General features: G+C 54.0%; 1 protein-coding gene across 2 annotated transcripts in view; it reads right to left on the bottom strand.

Annotated features, from left to right (window-relative positions):
* Nucleotides 1-322: 322 nt before the first annotated feature.
* BLK (BLK proto-oncogene, Src family tyrosine kinase) overlaps nucleotides 323-20,215 on the bottom strand; it is a 53,539-nt gene continuing 33,646 nt past the window's right edge. For both annotated transcript variants that reach the window (XM_064146824.1, XM_064146825.1), the window contains exons 7-13: nucleotides 17,473-17,622; nucleotides 16,699-16,851; nucleotides 13,944-14,123; nucleotides 12,806-12,882; nucleotides 5,813-5,963; nucleotides 2,300-2,431; nucleotides 323-1,049 (exon numbers count right to left, since the gene is read on the bottom strand). In XM_064146824.1, coding sequence (XP_064002894.1) covers nucleotides 841-1,049; nucleotides 2,300-2,431; nucleotides 5,813-5,963; nucleotides 12,806-12,882; nucleotides 13,944-14,123; nucleotides 16,699-16,851; nucleotides 17,473-17,622 — 1,052 coding nt within the window. In that variant the 3' untranslated portion in view covers nucleotides 323-840. The remainder of the gene's footprint in view (nucleotides 1,050-2,299; nucleotides 2,432-5,812; nucleotides 5,964-12,805; nucleotides 12,883-13,943; nucleotides 14,124-16,698; nucleotides 16,852-17,472; nucleotides 17,623-20,215) is intronic.

Here is a 20,215-nt window from a genome sequence, read left to right as displayed (position 1 = left end):
GTTGTGCCAGGGGAGGTCTAGGCTGGATGTTAGGAGGAAGTTGTTGGCAGAGAGAGTGATTGGCATTGGAATGGGCTGCCCAGGGAGGTGGTGGAGTCTCTGTGCCTGGGGATGTTGAAGCCAAGCCTGGCTGGGGCACTTAGTGCCATGGTCTGGTTGATTGTTGAGGGCTGGGTGCTAGGTTGGACTGGCTGAGCTTGGAGCTCTCTTCCAACCTGGCTGATTCTGTGATTCTGATATTCTGTGATTCCAGTGGGGATGGGAAGCTCTGAGGTCCTATTCTCACCCTGCTGCCTGAATGAAGAAATGGGAAATGGCCATTTCCAGTTCTTTATTATTGCCTTGGGGCAGAGGAGTGGCACCACCTGGAAACATGGCTCCAGAGCTTGTGTGTGGCCCAAGGAGGTGCAGACAGGACCTGTTTCCACCCCAGCTCATGGCATGAAGGGAGATGTAGTATTGCCAGCAGTGGCAACAGAATGGGGGTGAGATTGTGCACCACCACCCCAACCAGGGCCCCTTCTTCCTAGGGCTGCAGCTGTGGGGCTGAGGAGCATTGCTGTCTTCAGGTGGGTCACGAAGGAGTTTGCTGTTCTTCATGATGACTGTGAAGCAGGTAGAGACCTCCAAGGTGGACGAGGATGGAGCTGTGCCAGCTCTCAGCCACCCCACAGTCTCCATGCTAACCACAGAGCTGGCAGCATCCATCACCCTCATGTCTCCTCTCCTTCCCGGGCTCTGACTGCATCGTGGTGAGCAGGAGAGAAAGGTCTGAAATGAGCCATGGCTGGGGGGTGGCTTAGCTGCAGGTCTGCCCCCGGGGGACAGAGGGAGAGGGACTCACTGATGAGGCTCTGGCTCGTATTGCTTCTCTGTGGCGGTGTAGAAGTCCTCAAGCACAGACTGCAGGTACTCGAAGGTGGGACGGTCCTCGGGTTTGCTCCTCCAGCACTTGAGGATGATATTGTAGAGCTCCAGGGGACACATGTCCGGGCAGGGCATGCGGTAGCCCCGCTCCAGGTTGCGAATCACCTCGGGGTTGGTCATGCCTGGAGGGAAAGACAACCCAGCAGGAGTTATTCAGCAGCCTGGAGGTGGAGCTCGGTGATTCCAGTAGCTTACATCCAGGCAGAGCTGGAGGAGCATAAGGGGCTGCAATTGTACCTGGAAACATCCTTTCTTCAGGATTCTGCTCTCTGCTCCACCCCTCTGTGCCCTCCCTGACTTCCCTCCATCAGTTCTGCCTAGCACAGGTATAACTGGGGCCCAGGGGAGCCTGGGGAAACCCAGCCTGAACCAGAGAATCATAGCATCAGGCAGGTTGGAAGAGACCTCCAAGCTCAGCCAGCCCAACCTATCCCCCAGCCCTGGCCAACCAACCAGACCATGGCACTAAGTGCCCCAGCCAGGCTTGGCTGCAACACCTCCAGGCACAGAGACTCCACCACCTCCCTGGGCAGCCCATTCCAATGCCAATCACTCTCTCTGACAACAACTTCCTAACAACATCCAGCCTAGACCTGCCCTGCCACAACCTGGGACTGTGTCCCCTTCTTCTGTTGCTGCTTGCCTGGCAGCAGAGCCCAACCCCACCTGGCTACAGCCTCCCTGCAGGCAGCTGCAGACAGCAATGAGCTCTGCCCTGAGCCTCCTCTGCTGCAGGCTGCACACCCCCAGCTCCCTCAGCCTCTCCTCACAGGGCTCTGCTCCAGGCCCCTCCCCAGCCTTGCTGCCCTTCTCCAAACACTTTCCAGCACCTCAACATCTCTCTTGAACTGAGGAGCCCAGAACTGGACACAGCACTCCAGGAGTGGCCTGAGCAGTGCTGAGCACAGGGGCAGAAGAACCTCCCTTGTCCTGCTGCCCACACTGCTCCTGAGCCAGCCCAGGATGCCATTGGCTCTGCTGCCCACCTGGGCACTGCTGCCTCCTCTGCAGCTCCTCTCTCCCAGCACCCCCAGCTCCCTCTCTGCCTGCCTGCTCTCAGCCACTCTGGCCCCAGCCTGTAGTGCTGCTTGGGGTTGTTGTGGCCAAAGTGCAGAACCCTGCCCTTGGCCTTGTTCAATCTCATCCCATTGGCCTCTGCCCACCCATGCAGCCTGGCCAGGTCCCTCTGCAGGGCTCTGCTACCCTCCAGCAGCTCCACAGCTGCTCCTAGCTTGATGTCACAGTGAAGGCATGGGTGTGGGAGTGTGGGCAGACATGTGCACACTTGGGTGTGTGCCTCCCTAGAGAGGAACACAGCAGCAGAGGGCTTGCAGCCTCCTCCCAGCCCTCCCGTGCTCGCAGCGTGCGGTACCTGGGTAAGGGATCCTGCCGTAGGTTATGATCTCCGTCAGCAGGATGCCGAAGGACCACACATCAGATTTGATGGTGAAAACCCCGAAGTTGATGGCCTCTGGTGCTGTCCATTTGATGGGGAATTTGGCACCTGTCCAGAGGAAAGGAAGGGAAGTAGCATGCAGGGGTAGAGCATCTCACGGGGTTCGACCAGGCGAGGTCCTGAGCCTCCTGTGCAGGGGTGGGTTTGATACCCACACAGGCTGGAGGAGGGTGGGATTGAGAGCAGCCCTCTGGAGGAAGACTCTGGGGTGCTGGTGGATGAGAAGCTGGGCAGGAGCTGGCAGTCTGTGCTCACAGCTCAGAAGCCAGCTGCATCCTGAGTGGCATCCAAAGAGGTGTGGCCAGGGGGTTGAGGGAGGGGATTGCAGCCCCTCTGTGCTCTGGTGAGAACCCCCCACACACACCTGCAGAGCTGTGGCCAGCTCTGGGCTCCTCAGCACCTTCAGGTGTGGCAGGACTGGGGTGAATGGAGCAAAGCTGGAGGTGGGGAGAGTGAGGCTGGAGGTGAGGAGGAAGTTGTTGAGCAGGAGAGTGGTGAGAGGCTGGACTGGGTTGCCCAGGGAGGTGGTTGAGACCCCATGGCTGGAGGTGTTTGAGGCCAGGCTGTGTGAGGCTGTGTGCAGCCTGCTCTAGGGTAGGGTGTCCCTGGGCATGGCAGGGGGGTTGGAACTGGCTGCTCCTTGTGCTCCCTTCCAACTCTCCCTGATTCTATGAACACAGGAGAGATGTGGACCTGTTGGAGAGGGACCAGAGGAGGCCACAAAGATGGTCAGAGGGCTGGAACACCCCTGCCTTGAGGACAGGCTAAGAGAGTTGAGGTTGTTCAGCCTGGAGAAGAGAAGGCTCCAGGTCTTCTCCCATTGCACTCTGCCAGTACCTAAAGAGGAGCCTATAAGAAAGCTGAAAGCAGAGGATGGTCATTTCAGCAGGGCCTGGTGAAACAGAAGGCTGCACACCCCCAGCTCCCTCAGCCTCTCCTCACAAGGCTCTGCTCCAGGCCCCTCCCCAGCCTTGCTGCCCTTCTCCAAACACCTTCCAGCACCTCAACATCTCTCTTGAATTGCAGGGCCCAGAACTGGCCACAGCACTCAAGGTGTGGATTTCTGCTCGTTTCCCTGATGCTCTCTGAGGTCTCTTTGCAATCTGAGTGACACAGTCTCACAGCTAACCACATAGCTCAGTCCAGAGGGAGAAAAGCTGCTGCCAGAAGAGCTTCATAGAATCACACAGAATGCTTTGGGTTGAAAAGAACTTTTACAGAGCATCTAGTCCCAGGCAGGGACATCTTCAACTAGAGGAGGTTGCTCAGAGCCCAACCTGACCTGGCATGCTTCCAGGTATGAAATGTCTGCCACTTGTCTGGGCAACCTGTGCCAGTTTCTCACCAGAACCTCAGTGTAAACAATTTCTTGCCTATATGTAGTCTAAATCTTCCCTCTTTTAGTTTAAAAGCATCAAGCCTTGTCCTGTTACAACAGGTCCTGCTAAAAGCATTGTCCTCATCTCTCTTCTAGGCCCCCTTTTACTACTGGAAGGCAGCAAGAAGGTTTCCCCAGAACCCTCTCTTCTCCAAGCTGAACAACCCCAACTCTCAGTTTGTCCTCACAGCAGAAGAGCTTCAGAAGAGCTTCAGCTCTCTGATCATTTTTGTGGCCTCCTCTAGACCTGCTCCAGCAGGTCCCTGTCTTTCCTGTGCTGAGGACTCCAGAGCTGGGCACAGCACTGCAGGTGGGGTCTCAGCAGAGCAGAGTGAGGGGCAGAATCCCCCCCCCCCTCAACTTAACCCTGTTGTCAAATGGCTGTAGCCAGACCTCTGCACCAGCCAAAGCAGTTGTCAACTCTCAAGCCCACGTTCACCTGCCTACCACCAGTCCAGGTACTCGGCCCCAGCAAAGGGCTTGGCTTTGCAGGTGGAGTCATAAGGGGATTTCACATCAGCATGGGAAATCCTGGGGGGTTTAATGCCCTTCTGGCTTCTTTTAAGTGCTCAAGGTGCTCTCTTCCCCTGTCACCTGTCAAACTCCAAACCCTTTCCCATGCTCTGTTCCTCTCTTGTGGGAAGAGATCTGATGTGGTCTGGGCTTGGTTTGCCTAGGACATCTGGAAGCTGTCCAGACTTGTGGCTCCAGCTCTCCTCTGCAGTGTGATGACTGAGTTACACTGCTATTTCCTCCCCTTTGGGCTGACTCACTGTGAGAATGCAGGCATGGGCAGCAGGATTCAGTCACTGAGGTCACATCTCTCCAATATACACAATCACAGAATGATGGAGTGGTGGAGGCTGGAAGTGACCTCTAGAGATCATCATAGAATCAAAGAATCAACCAGGTTGGAGGAGACCTTCAAGCTCATCCAGCCCAACCTAGCACCCAGCCCTGGCCAATCAACTAGACCCAGTGCAGCCCTGCTGCTAAAGAAGCTTCACTCAGAGCAGCTTGTCCAGGATCATGTTCAAGCAGGTTAGGAATCTCTGCAGAGAAGAAGACTCCAAAGTCTTTCTGGGCAGCCAGTTTCAGAGTTCTATCACCCTCAAAGTTAAGTTTTTCCTCCTGTCCAAGAACATAACCTGAGGTTCAGCAGACTTCTCCAGACAGTACCAAAAGACTTTTTCCCTGTTTCCTCTGCAAACCTCACTTGTTCTTTATTATCTCCAAGTGATGCTTTCTCTCCTAGGACCCAGCATTTGTCTCTGCTGCTTGCTCTGCCTGTTTCATAGAATCATAGAATCATAGAATCAAGCAGGTTGGAAGAGAGCTTCAAGCTCAGCCACTCCAACCTAGCACCCAGCCCTCAACAAACAACCAGAGCATGGCACTAAGTGCCCCAGCCAGGCTTGGCTTCAACACCTCCAGCCACACAGACTCCACCACCTCCCTGGGCAGCCCATTCCAATGCCAATCACTCTCTCTGCCAGCAACTTCCTCCTAACATCCAGCCTGAACAGCACAGCTTGAGACTCTGTCCCCTTCTTCTCTTGCTGCTTGCCTGGCAGCAGAGCCCAACCCCACCTGGCTACAGCCTCTCTTCAGGCAGCTGCAGCCAGAAATGAGCTCTGCCCTGAGCCTCCTCTGCTGCAGGCTGCACCCCCCCAGCTCCCTCAGCCTCTCCTCACAGGGCTCTGCTCCAGGCCCCTCCCCAGCCTTGCTGCCCTTCTCTGGACTCCTTCCAGCACCTCAACATCTCTCTGGAATTGAGGAGCCCACAACTGGACACAGCACTCCAGGTGTGGCCTGAGCAGTGCTGAGCACAGGGGCAGAAGAACCTCCCTTGTCCTGCTGCCCACACTGCTCCTGAGCCAGCCCAGGATGCTTTCCTAGATGCTGACCACAGCAGCAGTGGGGCTCTGGTTTCATGGCACCAGCAATCGCACCCAGCCTTTGGGTGCCCCACATCTTGGTATGCCTGTGTGGCAGAAGGATTAGAGATGAGGGGAAGGTGTTGGTGAGGCAATGCTGGGGTTGACACTCACCTTCTTGTGCCAAGTACTCATTCTCTATGATCCTGGCCAGGCCAAAATCAGCAATTTTGCAGCAGAGTGTCTCGGAGACGAGGATATTGGCGGCTCTCAAGTCACGGTGGATGGAGTTCATGCGCTCGATGTATGCCATTCCCTCCGCCACCTGAGAGAGGAGGCAGAATCCACCTTCATCAGTCACCTCCTCATAACAACCAAGTAGCTTGGCTGCATCTTACACACCTTTACCAAAGCCCAGCATGCATAGAGAGTTCACTGAACCACAGAATCATCACAGGTTGCCAGGGGCTGGAAGGGACCTCCATAGCTCAGCCAGTCCAACCCCCCTGCCAGAGCAGCATCCCCTGGAGCAGATCACACAGGAATGTGTCTGGGGGAAGTTGAATATCTCCAGAGAGGGAGACTCCACAACTCCCCTGGGCAGCCTGTTCCAGTGCTCTGGCACCCTCACAGTGATGAAATTCCTCCTGTTTAAATGAAACTTCCTATGCCTCAATTTTCCCCCCACTGCCCCTTGTCCTGTCCTTGGGCATCACCCAGCAGAGCCTGGCTCCAGCCTCCTGGCACTCAGCCTTTATATACTTAAAAACTTTAATGAGGTCACCTCTCAGTGTCCCCTTCTCCAAGCAGCACAGCCCCAGCTCCCTCAGTCTTTCCTCAAAAGGAGGATGTTCATAGAATGATAGAATGGTAGAATCATAGAATGATGGAACCACAGAATATCAGGGGCTGGAAGGGACTTCAAAAGCTCATCTGGTCCAGTCCGCTGCCAGAGCAGCATCCCCTAGAGCAGATCACACAGGAATTCATCCAGACAGTTCTTGAATATCTCCAGAGAGGGAGACTCCACAACCTGCCCTGGGCAGCCTGTTCCAGGGCTCTGTCACCCTCACAGGGAAAAAAAATCCTCCTCATGTTTCCATGGAACCTCCTCTGCCTCAATTTCTCCCCACTGCCCCTTGTTGTGTCCTTGGGCATCATGAGCAGAGCCTGGCTCCAGCCTCCTGGCACTCAGCCTATACATATAAAAAAGCTTTAATGAGGTCACCTCTCAGTGTCCTCTTCTCCAAGCAGCACATCCCCAGCTCCCTCAGTCTTTCCTCAGAAGGAAATTGTTCATACAATGCTAGAATCATAGAATCATAGAATGTCAGGGGCTGGAAGGGACCTCAGAAGCTCATCTGGTCCAGCCCCCTGCCAGAGTAGGATCAAGCAGAGCAGATCACACTGGAATACATACAGATGGTTCTTGAATGTCTCCAGAGAGGGAGACTCCACAGCCTCCCTGGGCAGCCTGTTCCAGGGCTCTGGCACCCTCACAGGGAAAAAAAATCCTCCTCAAGTTTCCATGGAACCTCCTACTGCCTTATTAATCATTTTCATGGCTCTGCACCGGGCTCTCTCAAGCAGTTCTGTGTCTTTCTTGAACTGAGGGTCCCAGAACTGGACACAATACTCCAGATGCAGCCTCAGCAGGGCAGAGTAGCTCACATGCCTCCATGTGTATGGACATTAATACTGGAGACATTGAAGGTCAGGCTGGGGCTTTGAGCAAGCTGATCTAGTTGAAGATGCCCCTGCTTGCTGCAGAGGGGGTGGGCAAGATGGCTTTTAAAGGTCAAATCCAATCCAACCCATTCTATATTTGGCCACAGCAACCCCAAGCAGTGCTACAGGCTGGGGACAGAGTGGCTGAGAGCAGCCAGGCAGAGAGGGGCCTGGGGGTGCTGGCAGAGAGGAGCTGCAGAGGAGGCAGCAGTGCCCAGGTGGGCAGCAGAGCCAGTGGCATCCTGGGCTGGCTCAGAGCAGTGTGGGCAGCAGGACAAGGGAGGTTCTTGTGCCCCTGTGCTCAGCACTGCTCAGGCCACACCTTGAGTGCTGTGTCCAGTTCTGGGCTCCTCCATTGCAGAGAGATGTTGAGGTGCTGGAAGGTGTTTGGAGCAGGGCAGCAAGGCTGGGGAGGGGCCTGGAGCACAGCCCTGTGAGGAGAGGCTGAGGGAGCTGGGGGGGTGCAGCCTGCAGCAGAGGAGGCTCAGGGCAGAGCTCATTGCTGCCTGCAGCTGCCTGCAGGGAGGCTGTAGCCAGGTGGGGTTGGGCTCTGCTGCCAGGCAAGCAGCAAGAGAAGAAGGGGACAGAGTGTCAAGCTGTGGCAGGGGAGGTCTAGTCTGGATGTTGTTAGGAAGTTGTTGTCAGAGAGAGTGATTGGCATTGGAATGGGCTGCCCAGAGAGGTGGTGGAGTCTCTGTGCCTGGAGGTGTGGAAGCCAAGCCTGGCTGGGGCACTTAGTGCCATGGTCTGGTTGGTTGGCCAGGGCTGGGTGCTAGGTTGGGCTGGCTGAGCTTGGAGCTCTCTTCCAACCTGCCTGATTCTGTGATTCTGCAGTCCTTTAGCTGTGTGACAGATGCACCATGGCTGGGTGGGCAGACAGGCAAGCAGGTAGACATACAGAGATGGGTTGCTCATGTACATGTGCAGATGTTCAGCTCTACCAGCACACACCCAGCTGTCCTGGTAGGGCAGAGATCCTGCCAGGCAGTTTAATCCTTGCTCTCCTCCTCCTGTTGTGCCAGGGTCTGGGAGTGATTCAAATAATCAAACAGTAAGGGTTTGACCCCAGCAAAGCCTTCAGGGCTAGGGGAGCTTCGCCAAAAGCCAAGGGGAGGATTCACCAAGAAGCCAAAGTGCATCTGGGTTGGGCCAATCCCAGGCACAAATACAGGCTGGATGCAGAATGGGCTGAGAGTAGCCCTGAAGAAAGAAACCTGAGTGTTTTAGCTAAGGAGAATAAGTTTAGACTGGAGCTTAGGAAGAAGTTCTTCAGTACAAGGGTGGTGAGACTCTGGAATAGGTTGCCCAGGGAGGTGGTGGATGCCAAGGTAGTAGTTGAAGGTCAGGCTGGATGAGGCCTTGGGCAGCCAAGTCTAGTTGAGAGGCATCCCCTGCTGATGGTGGGGAGGTTGAGGGAGCTGGGCCTGTTTAGCCTGGAGAAGAGGAGGCTCAGGGGTGATCTTATTACTGTCTACAACTACCTGAAGGGGCATTGTAGCCAGGTGGGGGGTGGCCTCTTCTCCCAGGTAACCAGCAACAGAACAAGGGGACACAGTCTCAAGTTGTGCCAGGGTAGGTCTAGGCTGGATATTAGGAAGAAGTTCTTCACAGAGAGAGTGATTGGCATTGGAATGGGCTGCCCAGGGAGGTGGTGGAGGCACCGTCCCTGGAGGTGTTCAAGAAAAGCCTGGATGAGGCACTTAGTGCCATGGTCTGGTTGACTGGATAGGGCTGGGTGCTAGGTTGGACTGGATGAGCTTGGAGGTCTCTTCCAACCTGGTTGATTCTATGATTCTATGATTCTATGATTCTATGGTCTCTAAGGTCCCTTCCAACCTAAGCCATTCTAAGAATGCAAAAGCTTGAAGCAGATGAGCCAAGCAGAGCAGAAGCTTTGCTCTCTGTATTGCTCACAAGTCAGAGCACTGAGTCGTGTCTGCAGGCAGAGGCAGAAAGATGAAGCAAACCTGAAACCTCATCAATGCATTCACAGTTTCTGCCACGAGGCTCTCCTCTCTAGTTGGCATTTTCATCACAAACACTCCAGATCAAATATGTGAATTAGAAAAGCAAACAAAAAATCATCATCAAAGGACTTGTCCCTCCCTCGGTCACAGGGCCAGGTCTAGGAGAAGGACTAGAGGTGTTCAGCAGCCTCCTCTCCTCTTCTGCCAGGCAAGCAGCAACAGAAGAAGGGGACACAGTCTCATATTGTGGTAGGGGAGATCTAGGCTGGATGTTAGGAGGAAGCTCCTGGCAGAGAGTGATTGGCATTGGAATGGGCTGCCCAGGGAGGTGGTGGAGTCTCTGTGCCTGGAGGTGTTGAAGCCAAGCCTGGCTGGGGCACTTTGTGCCATGGTCTGGTTGGTTGGCCAGGGCTGGGTGCTAGGTTGGCTTGGCTGAGCTTGGAAGTCTCTTCCCACCTGCTTAATTCTATGATTCTCCCTCATTGATCTACTTTGGGATGGGATGGAGATCCCTCCACAAGAGAAAAAGAGATTGGTGTTTTCTTTTCCAGACTAGGACCCAGGACACAACACAGTTCCCTCTGATGTCTGCAGCATGCATTAGAGCAGAAGACTCAGATACTCATACAAACATGACTGGGATGGAGAAAGTGTCCATGGACAAAGGGCTCTGCTCAGCCTGCTCTAGGGTAGGGTGCTCCTGCCCATGGCAGAGGGGTTGGAACTCGATGATCTTTGTGGTCCCTTCCAACCCTGACTGATTCTGTGAAATCCTTTGCCGTGGACATGTGCTGCCTTCTTCAGCCACCTCCAAACTTTACTTCGGGAGGGTCTTGCTCTTGAGATCCCCTTTTAATGTTTATTTCCTTGTATGCACCTGGGGAGGTGCTGGGTGTGTGACAAGCCTCAATGAGTGACATCAACAATCTTTTATTGCTGGATGCTGGGAGAGAATGAAGAAAAGAGATCACAAAGTCACTCTCTGAGCTGCATCTCAGATGTGGGTCAGGCATTTATCAGGAGGCTGAGTAGGTGCCTGCAATCTCTGCTAATAATGTTAGTGACCTATTAAAGCTTTTATAGGCCTGTGGGTGAGGGCAGAGCAATTTTCCACTCCATGCAGATTGACATCAGCATCTTGACTTGCTTGTGGTTTCAAACAGGATACTAACACATACTTTCCAGCACTGCTTTTCTGACTTGTGGCAACAGCCCTTCAGGGCAAGTGCTATTTCATGCAGTGGAAAATGGAAGGGTTGATGTCATTTCCTGTCCTGATGTTAATAAGATAGTACCCAACGATGGGCCCATTCCAGCCCAGCATGCTTTTGAGCTTGCACACTAGAGACTGACCACAGGATCAAGTGCATCGGCCCAGAGGGTTCTATTTTTAGTTCCAGCGGATGCTGATGGATTGAACCTGTTTGCTGATGACACCAAGCTGGGTGGAGTGGCTGACACACCAGAGAGTTGTGCTGCCATTCAGAGGGACTTAGGCTGGCTGCAGAGTTGGGCAGGGAGAAATTGAATGAAGTTCAACAGAGGCAAGTGTAGAGGCGTGGACCTGGGGAAGAGCAAGCCCATGGATCGCAGGCTCACAGGCTCACAGGATGTCAGGGGTTGGAAGGGACCCAAGGAGATCATCCAGTCCAACCCCCCCTGCCACAGCAGGACCACACAATCTAGCTCAGGGCACACAGGAACACATCCAGACAGGCCTTGAAAGGCTCCAGAGAAGGAGACTCCTCAACCTCTCTGGGCAGCCTGTGCCAGGGCTCTGGGACCCTTACAGTGAAGAAGTTCCCCCATGTGTTGAGCTGGAACCTCCTGTGCTGCAGCTTACACCCATAATCAGCATAGGTTGAGGACTGATCTGCTGGAGAGCAGTGAAGGGGAGAAGGACTTGGGAGTCCTGGTGGGTGGAAGGAAGGCCATGAGCCAGCAGTGTGCTCTGGTGGCCAGGAGGGCCAATGCCATTCTGGGGTGGATTAGAAGGGCTGTGGTTAGCAGGTGTAGAGAGGTTCTCCTGCCCCTCTACTCTTCCCTGGTGAGGTCTCATCTGGAGTATTGTGTCCAGTTCTGGGTCTCCCAGCTCAAGAAGCACAGGGAGCTGCTTGAGAGAGTCCAGCACAGAGCCACAAAGATGATTAAGGAAGTTGAACATCTTCCTTATGAGGAGAGCCTGAGGGAGGTGAGGCTTGGAGCTTGGAGAGGAGGAGGCTAAGGGGTGACCTGATTCATGTTCATAAATACGGGCAGGTGAGTGCCAGGAGGCTGGAGCCAGGCTCTGCTGGGTGATGCCCAGCAACAGGACAGGGGCAATGGGTGGGAGCTGAGGCTCAGGAGGTTCAATGTGAACCTGAGGAAGAGGTTTTTTTCCCTGTGAGTGTGACAGAACCCTGGCACAGGCTGCCCAAGGAGGTTGTGGAGTCTCCCTCTCTGGAGATAATCAAGAACCATCTAGATGCATTCCACTGTGATCTGCTCTAGGTGATGCTGCTCTGGCAGGGGAGGGGCTGGACCACATGAACTTTCGAGGTCCCTTCCAGCCCCTGGCATTCTATGATTCAAAATCATGCTTGAGAGGGTGGGTGCCTGGTGGGCTGTGGTGTCACCCTGACACCACAGCTGAACAGATTGCAAAGTAGCTCAAGAGACTGTCCTTTTCCTTCTCCCAGAAACACCCAGGAAGTGTGGGAATCCTTTCTCTGGGGAGGTGGTACCTGGGTGGGATAGTGAACAGCAAAGGCTGTGCTTTGCCTTGAAGGGTGGACAAATAAACCAACCCAACCCCTCAGAAATAAACCAAAAGCAAGCCCCAGTTCTCTGGGACTGTCAGTTCAGAATAGACTCATAGAATCTCAGAACTGTCAGAGCTGGAGGGGACCTCAAGGATCATCTAATTCCAATCCCCCTGCCGTGGGCAGGGACACCTCACGCTAGATCAGCTTGCTCAGACCCCCATCCAGCCTGACCTTAAAAACATCCAGGGATGAGGCTTCCATCATGGAAGAACCCAAACTCTCTCAGCCTGCCCTCATGGTAGAGGTGTTTTACCTCTCCTGCAACAGCTGGCCCCGGATCCTCTCACAGATAACAAAGCTAAAGCTGCCAACATGACAGATCTATCACAAGGCACTGAGCCATGTTTCTCTGCCCCCTTTGTAAGGATGCAGAGGGAAAGCAAAATGACAAATGAGGACACTGCATTTAAGTGTTGCCACTGTGTCCAAAGCAGGAAAATCTGCCATGATCACAGAGTCTCTGTGCCTGGAGGTGTTGAAGCCAAGGCTGGCTGGGGCACTTACTGCCATGGTCTGGTTGGTTGGCCAGGGCTGGGTGCTAGGTTGGGCTGGCTGAGCTTGGAGCTCTCTCCCACCCTGCTTGATTCTATGATTCTATGATTCACAGCTTCACTGAGGCAATGACAAAGTGTTGGCTTGTGTCAGCTCCCCAGAGGCTGCTCACTAACCTGGGCAGACATATCAATGAGTTTGGGGAGATTCAGTTGGCTTCCTTCTTCTGTCTTCAGGTAATCCAGCAGACACCCTGCAAAAGAGGAGACACTGTTATAAGCCATCTGACTAAGTCTGTGCTTTGCTTTCCTTGGTGCTGCTTGGAACCTTGCCAAAGGGTTGTAGCAAATAGCAGAGCTATGGGGACCTTGGATAATGCTGAGAAGGGACATTTATCTCTTGGTGCTATTTGGTGGCTCATCTCCTTGTCAGTCCTTTCTTCCTACAGTCACTTGTTTCACTCAGATGAGATCGGGGTTGACAGAGCACAGATGAGAGATGTGGAGCTGTGACAGGACCATGATAGAATGGTTTAGGTTGGAAGGGACCTCAAAACTCAGCCAGTTCTAACCCCCCACCATAGGCAGGGACAGCTCCCACTAGAACAGGTTGCTCAAGGATTCATCCAACCTGGCCTTGAACACCTCCAGGGAGGTTGTGGAGCACAGAAGCACCCAATGTGATCTTTGATCACATTGGGTGCTTCTGTGCTCCACAACCTCCCTGGGCAACCTGTGCCAGTGTCTCACCACCCTCACTGCAAACAACTTCTGCCTGACATCCACTTTCAATCTCCCCCCATTCCTCCTCTGAAATCTGAAACAAACTTCTAGCAAGATCAGTGGGGGGGTGGTGAGAACTTTCAATCCTCTTCACAGGGAGCATTACAATCCTGTGCAGCAGCTTTTGAACTGTGAGAGTGATTTGCCATTGGAATAGCTGCCCAGGGAGGTGGTGGAGTTGCTGTCTCTGGAGGTGTTCAGGAATAGACTGGATGAAGCACTTAGTGCCATGGTCTGGTTGATTGGATAGGGCTGGGTGATAGCTTGGGCTGGATGAGCTTGGAGGTCTCTTCCAACCTGCTTGGTTCTATGATTCTATTCTATGGCTTTCTGACCACAGGAGGCAGGATCTAACTGCCCAAAAAGTCCCTTCCATTACTACAAACAAACTTCTGGATGACTTAATCTTTCTGCTTGCAGATTTGGTCCAGTGCCCTCCTTCCCCATCCCTCATTGTATATATGGAGGTACCAGTGGGCTTGTTGGCCTGACCTTGTGGAAACCCAACCAAAGCCTCAGGGATGCTCTTTACCATTAGCCATGTACTCTGTCACGATGTAGATGGGCTGCTTTGTGACTACTGCATACAGCTGGACCAGTTTGTTGTGCTGCAGCCTCTTCATCAAGTTTGCCTCTGCCAAGAAAGCCTCAGGATCCATACTGCCCTCTTTCATGGTCTTGACAGCCACCTTGATGTTGTTCTTGTAGTAGCCTGCAGAGAGATGGACAATGATGCACTGAGGAGTTTTGAGCTCTCTATAGGCTCTATCAGGCTATGCAGTTAGGGGCTGAAGAGCTTTTGGGTCAGGGAGCAGAAAACCACAGCAACAGCTTTCAATGTCTCAGAAAGAAATTCATGGTCAATCTAAATGCCAGTGGGCTCTGAGCAGCCAGTAGGTGTGAGACAAACAACTGAATCCATCTGGCTTCACAGAACCACAGCAACATGCAGGTTGGCAAAGCCCCTCAGGGTCACCAAGTCCAACCTAGAGCCCTGCTCTGCAAGAGTCACCTCAAACCATATCCCCAAGCACCACATCCAAACCACCTTTAAACACATCCAGGGTGGGTGACTCCACCACCTCTCTGGGCAGCTCATTCCACTCCCTGACCACTCTCTCCATGAAAAGCTATTTCCTAATGTCCAACCTAAACCTCCCCAGCCTCAGCTTGAGGCCATTTCCCCTTCTTCTGTCTCCAATCCCCTGTGAGCAGAGCCCAGCAGCAGCTTCTCCACAATTTCCCTTCAGGCAGTTGTAGACAGCAAGGAGGTCTCCCCTCAGCCTCCTCTTCCTCAAACTAACCATCCCCAGCTCCTTCAGTCACTCCTCACTCACTCTGTCAGGGATCATCCTTGCTCTGGGAGAGGGACACTCAGGCAATCAGCCCATCCCTACACAGTCATTCCAGCCCTGCAAGGCTCTGTCTGGGTGAAAGCTCTGGGCACTCCCACCAGCTAAGGTCTCCAATAATCCAAGTGCAGGAGTCTGCAGCCAGGATGTTGACACAGTCTGGTCCTATTCACAATCTCAACTGCCAAGGCAACAGGCAACCACAGGGAGGACAGCAGAGGAAGCTGAGCTCGCCCCATATCCTCTCCCACTGAACAGCAGTGGGCAGGGAGGTGCAAGGGAATGAGATCTGGGTTGTGAAGTGGAACAGGGAAGCAGAAGAAGTGGGGTAGTGTCACACAGGTACTCTGCTGTGTTGGCCTTAGGATCCTACAGCCATGCTTGGGATTCCCAGAGCAAGAGCACATCTTAAGAGATTATATATTCAACACCTGAAGGGATCACAGGCTCACAGATGTCAGGGGTTGGAAGGGACCCAAAGAGATCATCCTGTCCAGCCCCCCTGCCAGAGCAATCCAGCTCAGGGCACACAGCAACACATCCAGACAGGCCTGCAAAGGCTCCAGAGAAGGAGACTCCACAGCCTCTCTGGGCAGCCTGTGCCAGTGCTCTGGGACCCTTACACTCAAGAAATTCCCCCTTGTGTTGAGCTGGAACCTCCTGTGCTGCAGCTTCCATCCATTGCTGCTTGTCCTATCCCAGGGAGCAGTGAGCAGAGCCTGTCCCCCACTCCTGACCAGCTCTCAGATGTTTATAAACCCTGCAGGAAGGCTGGAGAGGGTCTTTTAGTAAGGCTGTCTAGCAACAGGACAAGTGGGGAATGGTTTTAAGCTGAAGGAGAGTAGGTTCAGACTGGATCTTAAGAAGTTCTTCCATACCAGGGAGGTGGGATTCTGGGATCCATCTGGTTGTGGATGTCTCCTCCCTGAGAGTGTTCCAGGCCAGGCTGGATGAGGTTTTGAGCAGCTGAGTCTCATTGAGAGTCATCCACGCCCATGGTAGGGAGGTTGGAGTAGATGGTCTGTGATGTCCCTCCCAACCTGGGCCACTCTGTGATTCCATAGCTACTTCAACACCTCTCTCATGCACCTAGTTCAGAAAACTCCTGCTCTGTGCACACATGAGCTGCAGAATGGCACCTACAGGATTGAAGGGATCCCCAAAGGTCATCTTGTCCAACCCTCCTGCACTCAGCAGGTGGCCAAGAGAGCCAGTGGCATCCTGGCCTGCATCAGGAATGGTGTGGTCAGCAGGAGCAGGGAGGTCATTCTGCCCCTGTACTCTGCACTGGTTAGACCACACCTTGAGTGCTGTGTTCAGTTCTGGGCCCCCCAGTTTAGGAGGGACATTGAGATGCTTGAGTGTGTCCAGAGAAGGGCGACGAGGCTGGGGAGAGGCCTTGAGCACAGCCCTACGAGGAGAGGCTGAGGGAGCTGGGATTGGTTAGCCTGGAGAAGAGGAGGCTCAGGGCAGACCTTATTGCTGTCTGCAACTACCTGAGGGGAGGTTGTGGCCAGGAGGAGGTTGCTCTCTTCTCTCAGGTGGCCAGCACCAGAACAAGAGGACACAGCCTCAGGCTGTGCCAGGGGAGATTTAGGCTGGAGGTGAGGAGAAAGTTCTTCCCTGAGAGAGTCATTGGACACTGGAATGGGCTGCCCGGGGAGGTGGTGGAGTCGCCGTCCCTGGAGCTGTTCAAGGCAGGACTGGACGTGGCACTTGGTGCCATGGTCTGGCCTTGAGCTCTGTGGTAAAGGGTTGGACTTGATGATCTGTGAGGTCTCTTCCAACCTTGGTGATACTGTGATACTGTGATACTGTGATACTGCTGTGTGAGCACCTACAAACCTGTTACTGCTTCAGAATCCCCCCAGCCAGCCTGGTCCTGTCCCAGCAAAAGAGCTTCCCAGCTTCCTGTGGGGTGAGAGTTGTACTTACCCATCCACACTTCCCCAAATTGCCCACTGCCAAGTTTCTTCACCAGCTTCAGGGACTCCCGTGGGATCTCCCACTCATCCTGTGCCCAAGGCCTCTGGGGCACCAGGGATTTGCAGGGGGCAGTGAGCCGCTGGCACAGGCCATCCCCTTTCTCTGCATGAGGACAAAGCACCAGACAGTTCACAGTCAGGGTTGGAAGGGAGCACAAGGAGCAGCCAGTTCCAACCCCCCTGCCATGCCCAGGGACACCCTACCCTAGAGCAGGCTGCACACAGCCTCAGCCAGCCTGGCAGAGACAGCAGAGCTGACCTCCAATGCAGGGGAAAGCCATGGCAGGAGGGTTGCAGTTAGGTGACTTTTAATGTCTCTTCCAACCTAAACCATTCCAAGGCTCTTTTATACCTCCACAATCACACATTTGGCTACTTGGACCCAGGCCCTGAGGATAAAGCTGGGTAAATGAAAGCAAAAACCTCAAAGAAGAGCAAATCCTCCTGCCCAGCTGATCCAAACCCTGCTGCCCAGACATGCCTCCTCAGTATCCCTTTCCTAATGGGAGCTGCTCCCTGGCTGCAGAGCTGTAGGCAGCTTTGCACCCTCCCAGTGCCCTAGGATGAAAGCCAGCATAGGGATGGCAAATTCTGCTTGAGGGAGCAGGCTTGGCCCACGAGAGGGAATGGAGTGGTGGTGGCAGCTGGTGAGCTGCTCCTCTTCCTGCACACATGTCCACCTTCTGCTAGCAGACAAAGCCATCAGGGAAGGCAAACAACTCACGGCTGTAATGCTGGATGAGCTCAGGCAGGCTGGGGAAGGTCATCCTGGGGGAGATGTAGTACCCCCCCCCATCTAAGGCACGGATCCTGTAGTGTTTGATGATGTCCCCATGGGCAGAGTCAACATCCCTCACTGACAAGGAATAGGAATCTGGAGAGTAAACAGCAGGACATACTGTGAGGACAAGTGACAGCCTACTCAGGGAATCATAGAGTCACAGAATCAGTCAGGGTTGGAAGGGAGCACAAGGAGCAGCCAGTTCCAACCCCCCTGCCATGCCCAGGGACACCCTACCCTAGAGCAGGCTGCACACAGCCTCACACAGCCTGGCCTCAAACACCTCCAGCCATGGGGCCTCAACCACCTCCCTGGGCAACCCAGTCCAGCCTCTCACCACTCTCCTGCTCAACAACTTCCTCCTCACCTCCACTCTGACTCTCCCCACCTCCAGCTTTGCTCCATTCTCCCCACTCCTGCCACTCCCTCACACCCTCAAAAGTCCCTCCCCAGCTTTTTTGTGGCCCCCTTCAGATGCTGGAAGGCCACAAGAAGGTCCCCTGGGAGCCTCCTCTGCTCCAGCCTGCACAGCCCCAACTCTTTCAGTCTGTGCTCACAGCAGAGCTGCTGCAGCCTCTGAGCATCCTCCTGGCCCTGCTCTGGACACACTCCAGCATCTCCACATCCCTCTTGTCCCAGGGGCTCCAGAGCTGGATGCAGTACTCCAGGTGGGGTCTCAGCAGAGCACAGCAGAGGGGCAGAATCCCCTCCCTGGCCCTGCTGGCCACACTTCTGCTGCTGCAGCCCAGGCTCTGCTTGGCTTTCTGGGCTGCAAGTGCACACTGCTGGCTCCTGTTGAGCTTCTCCTCCAGCAGCACCCCCAAGTGCCTCTCCTCAGGGTTGCTCTCCAGCCACTCCCTGCCCAGCCTGCATTTGTGCTTGGCATTGCCTCCACCCAGCTGCAGGACCTTGCACTTGGACTATCTGCCTTGTCTTCCTTTATACTCACAGGATGTTTTTGGTTGGAAAAGACTTTTAAGATCATCAGGTCCAACCATTCTGTAACTCTAGCAAGGCTGGTGCTAAATCACAGACCACAGCACCACAACTCCACATCTCTGAACCACCTCCAGGGATGGGGATTCAGCCACTTTGCCAAGGACTGGGAAGCTGCCATGTGAGGAAAGGCTGAGAGCACAGGGTTGTTCTGGCTGGGGAAAAGAAGGCTCAGAGGAGCCCTTGCCATCATGTTCCACCATTTAAAAGGTGGCTACAAATATGGAGAAGGCTCTTTTTTACAACAGGTCATGCTGGAAGAATGAGTAATGGCTATGAGGTGCTGCTGGGAAGATTCCAATGGGACACAAGAGGAAAAAGTGTCACAAGGACAGCCATCCATTGGAAGAATCTCCCCAAGGAAGTGGCACCACTTCAGACACCTGTAAGACTCAGCTGGACAAGGTGCTGGCCAACTTCTCAAGAACCTGCTTTGCCAAGAAACATTGGACTACACAATCCTCAAATTCTCTTCCAGCTTGGTGATCCATGGCTCTGTGAGTCTGTGATGGCTTCACCAGGTAGTGGTTTGGGTTGGAAGGGACCTTTAGAGTTCACCTAGGCCAATCCTCCTGCAGTGAGCAAGGACTGGCCTGGATCCAGAACAGTGTGGGCAGCAAGACAAGGGAGGTTCTTCTGCCCCTCTGCTCAGCACTGCTCAGGCCACCCCTTGAGTGCTGTGTCCAGTTCTGGGCTCCTCAACTCAAGAGAGATGTTGAGGTGCTGGAAGGTGTTTGGAGAAGGGCAGCAAGGCTGGGGAGGGGCCTGGAGCACAGCCCTGTGAGGAGAGGCTGAGGGAGCTGGGGGTGTGCAGCCTGCAGCAGAGGAGGCTCAGGGCAGAGCTCATTGCTGTCTGCAGCTGCCTGCAGGGAGGCTGTAGCCAGGTGGGGTTGGGCTCTGCTGCCAGGCAAGCAGCAACAGAACAAGGGGACAGAGTCTCAAGTTGTGCCAGGGGAGGTCTAGGCTGGATGTTGTTAGGAAGTTGTTGTCAGAGAGAGTGATTGGCATTGGAATGGGCTGCCCAGGGAGGTGGTGGAGTCTCTGTGCCTGAAGGTGTTGAAGCCAAGCCTGGCTGGGGCACTTAGTGCCATGGTCTGGTTGGTTGTTGAGAGCTGGGTGCTAGGTTGGACTGGCTGAGCTTGGAAGACTCTTCCAGCCTGCTTGATTCTATGATTCTATGTGTGCCTAAAGGCTGAGAATCAGAAGAAAAGGAGAGACCTGATCTGTTTGTTCATGTGGCTGAACCCCAAACACCTGCTTTCCTGCAGGGCTGCCTCCTTTCTCTCCCACTGACCCATTAGAAGACCATCTCACATCTTTTGGAGTGGTGATGCAGAGCAGCAGAAACTTGCAGAATGTGGGGGGGGGAAAAACCCCAACCCAGAACTTTTGGTGTAAGATATTCCCAGAGGCAAGTTTTGTTTCTGATAGCCTGTAGCAGGGGGCACTGATGCAATTCAGGACTCTTGGAAGGACACCTACAAGTGGGAAAGCTGGACTTCATCCAGTTGCCTTCCCTGTGAAGAGGTCTGGCTTTGGAAGGCATGGCCAAACGAGCACTAGGCAGCCTTCTGTCCACTTAGCAGCTGCTTACTGCCAACATTAACACTTAACCTGTCATTGGAGCTAGTGAAGAGAATCACAGAATCAAGCAGGTTGGAAGAGAGCTCCAAGCTCAGCCAGCCCAACC

The sequence above is a fragment of the Pogoniulus pusillus genome, chromosome 7, assembly GCF_015220805.1.
Source record: "Pogoniulus pusillus isolate bPogPus1 chromosome 7, bPogPus1.pri, whole genome shotgun sequence".
Classification (NCBI taxonomy): domain Eukaryota; kingdom Metazoa; phylum Chordata; class Aves; order Piciformes; family Lybiidae; genus Pogoniulus; species Pogoniulus pusillus.
This window is presented reverse-complemented; position numbering and strand designations above follow the sequence as displayed.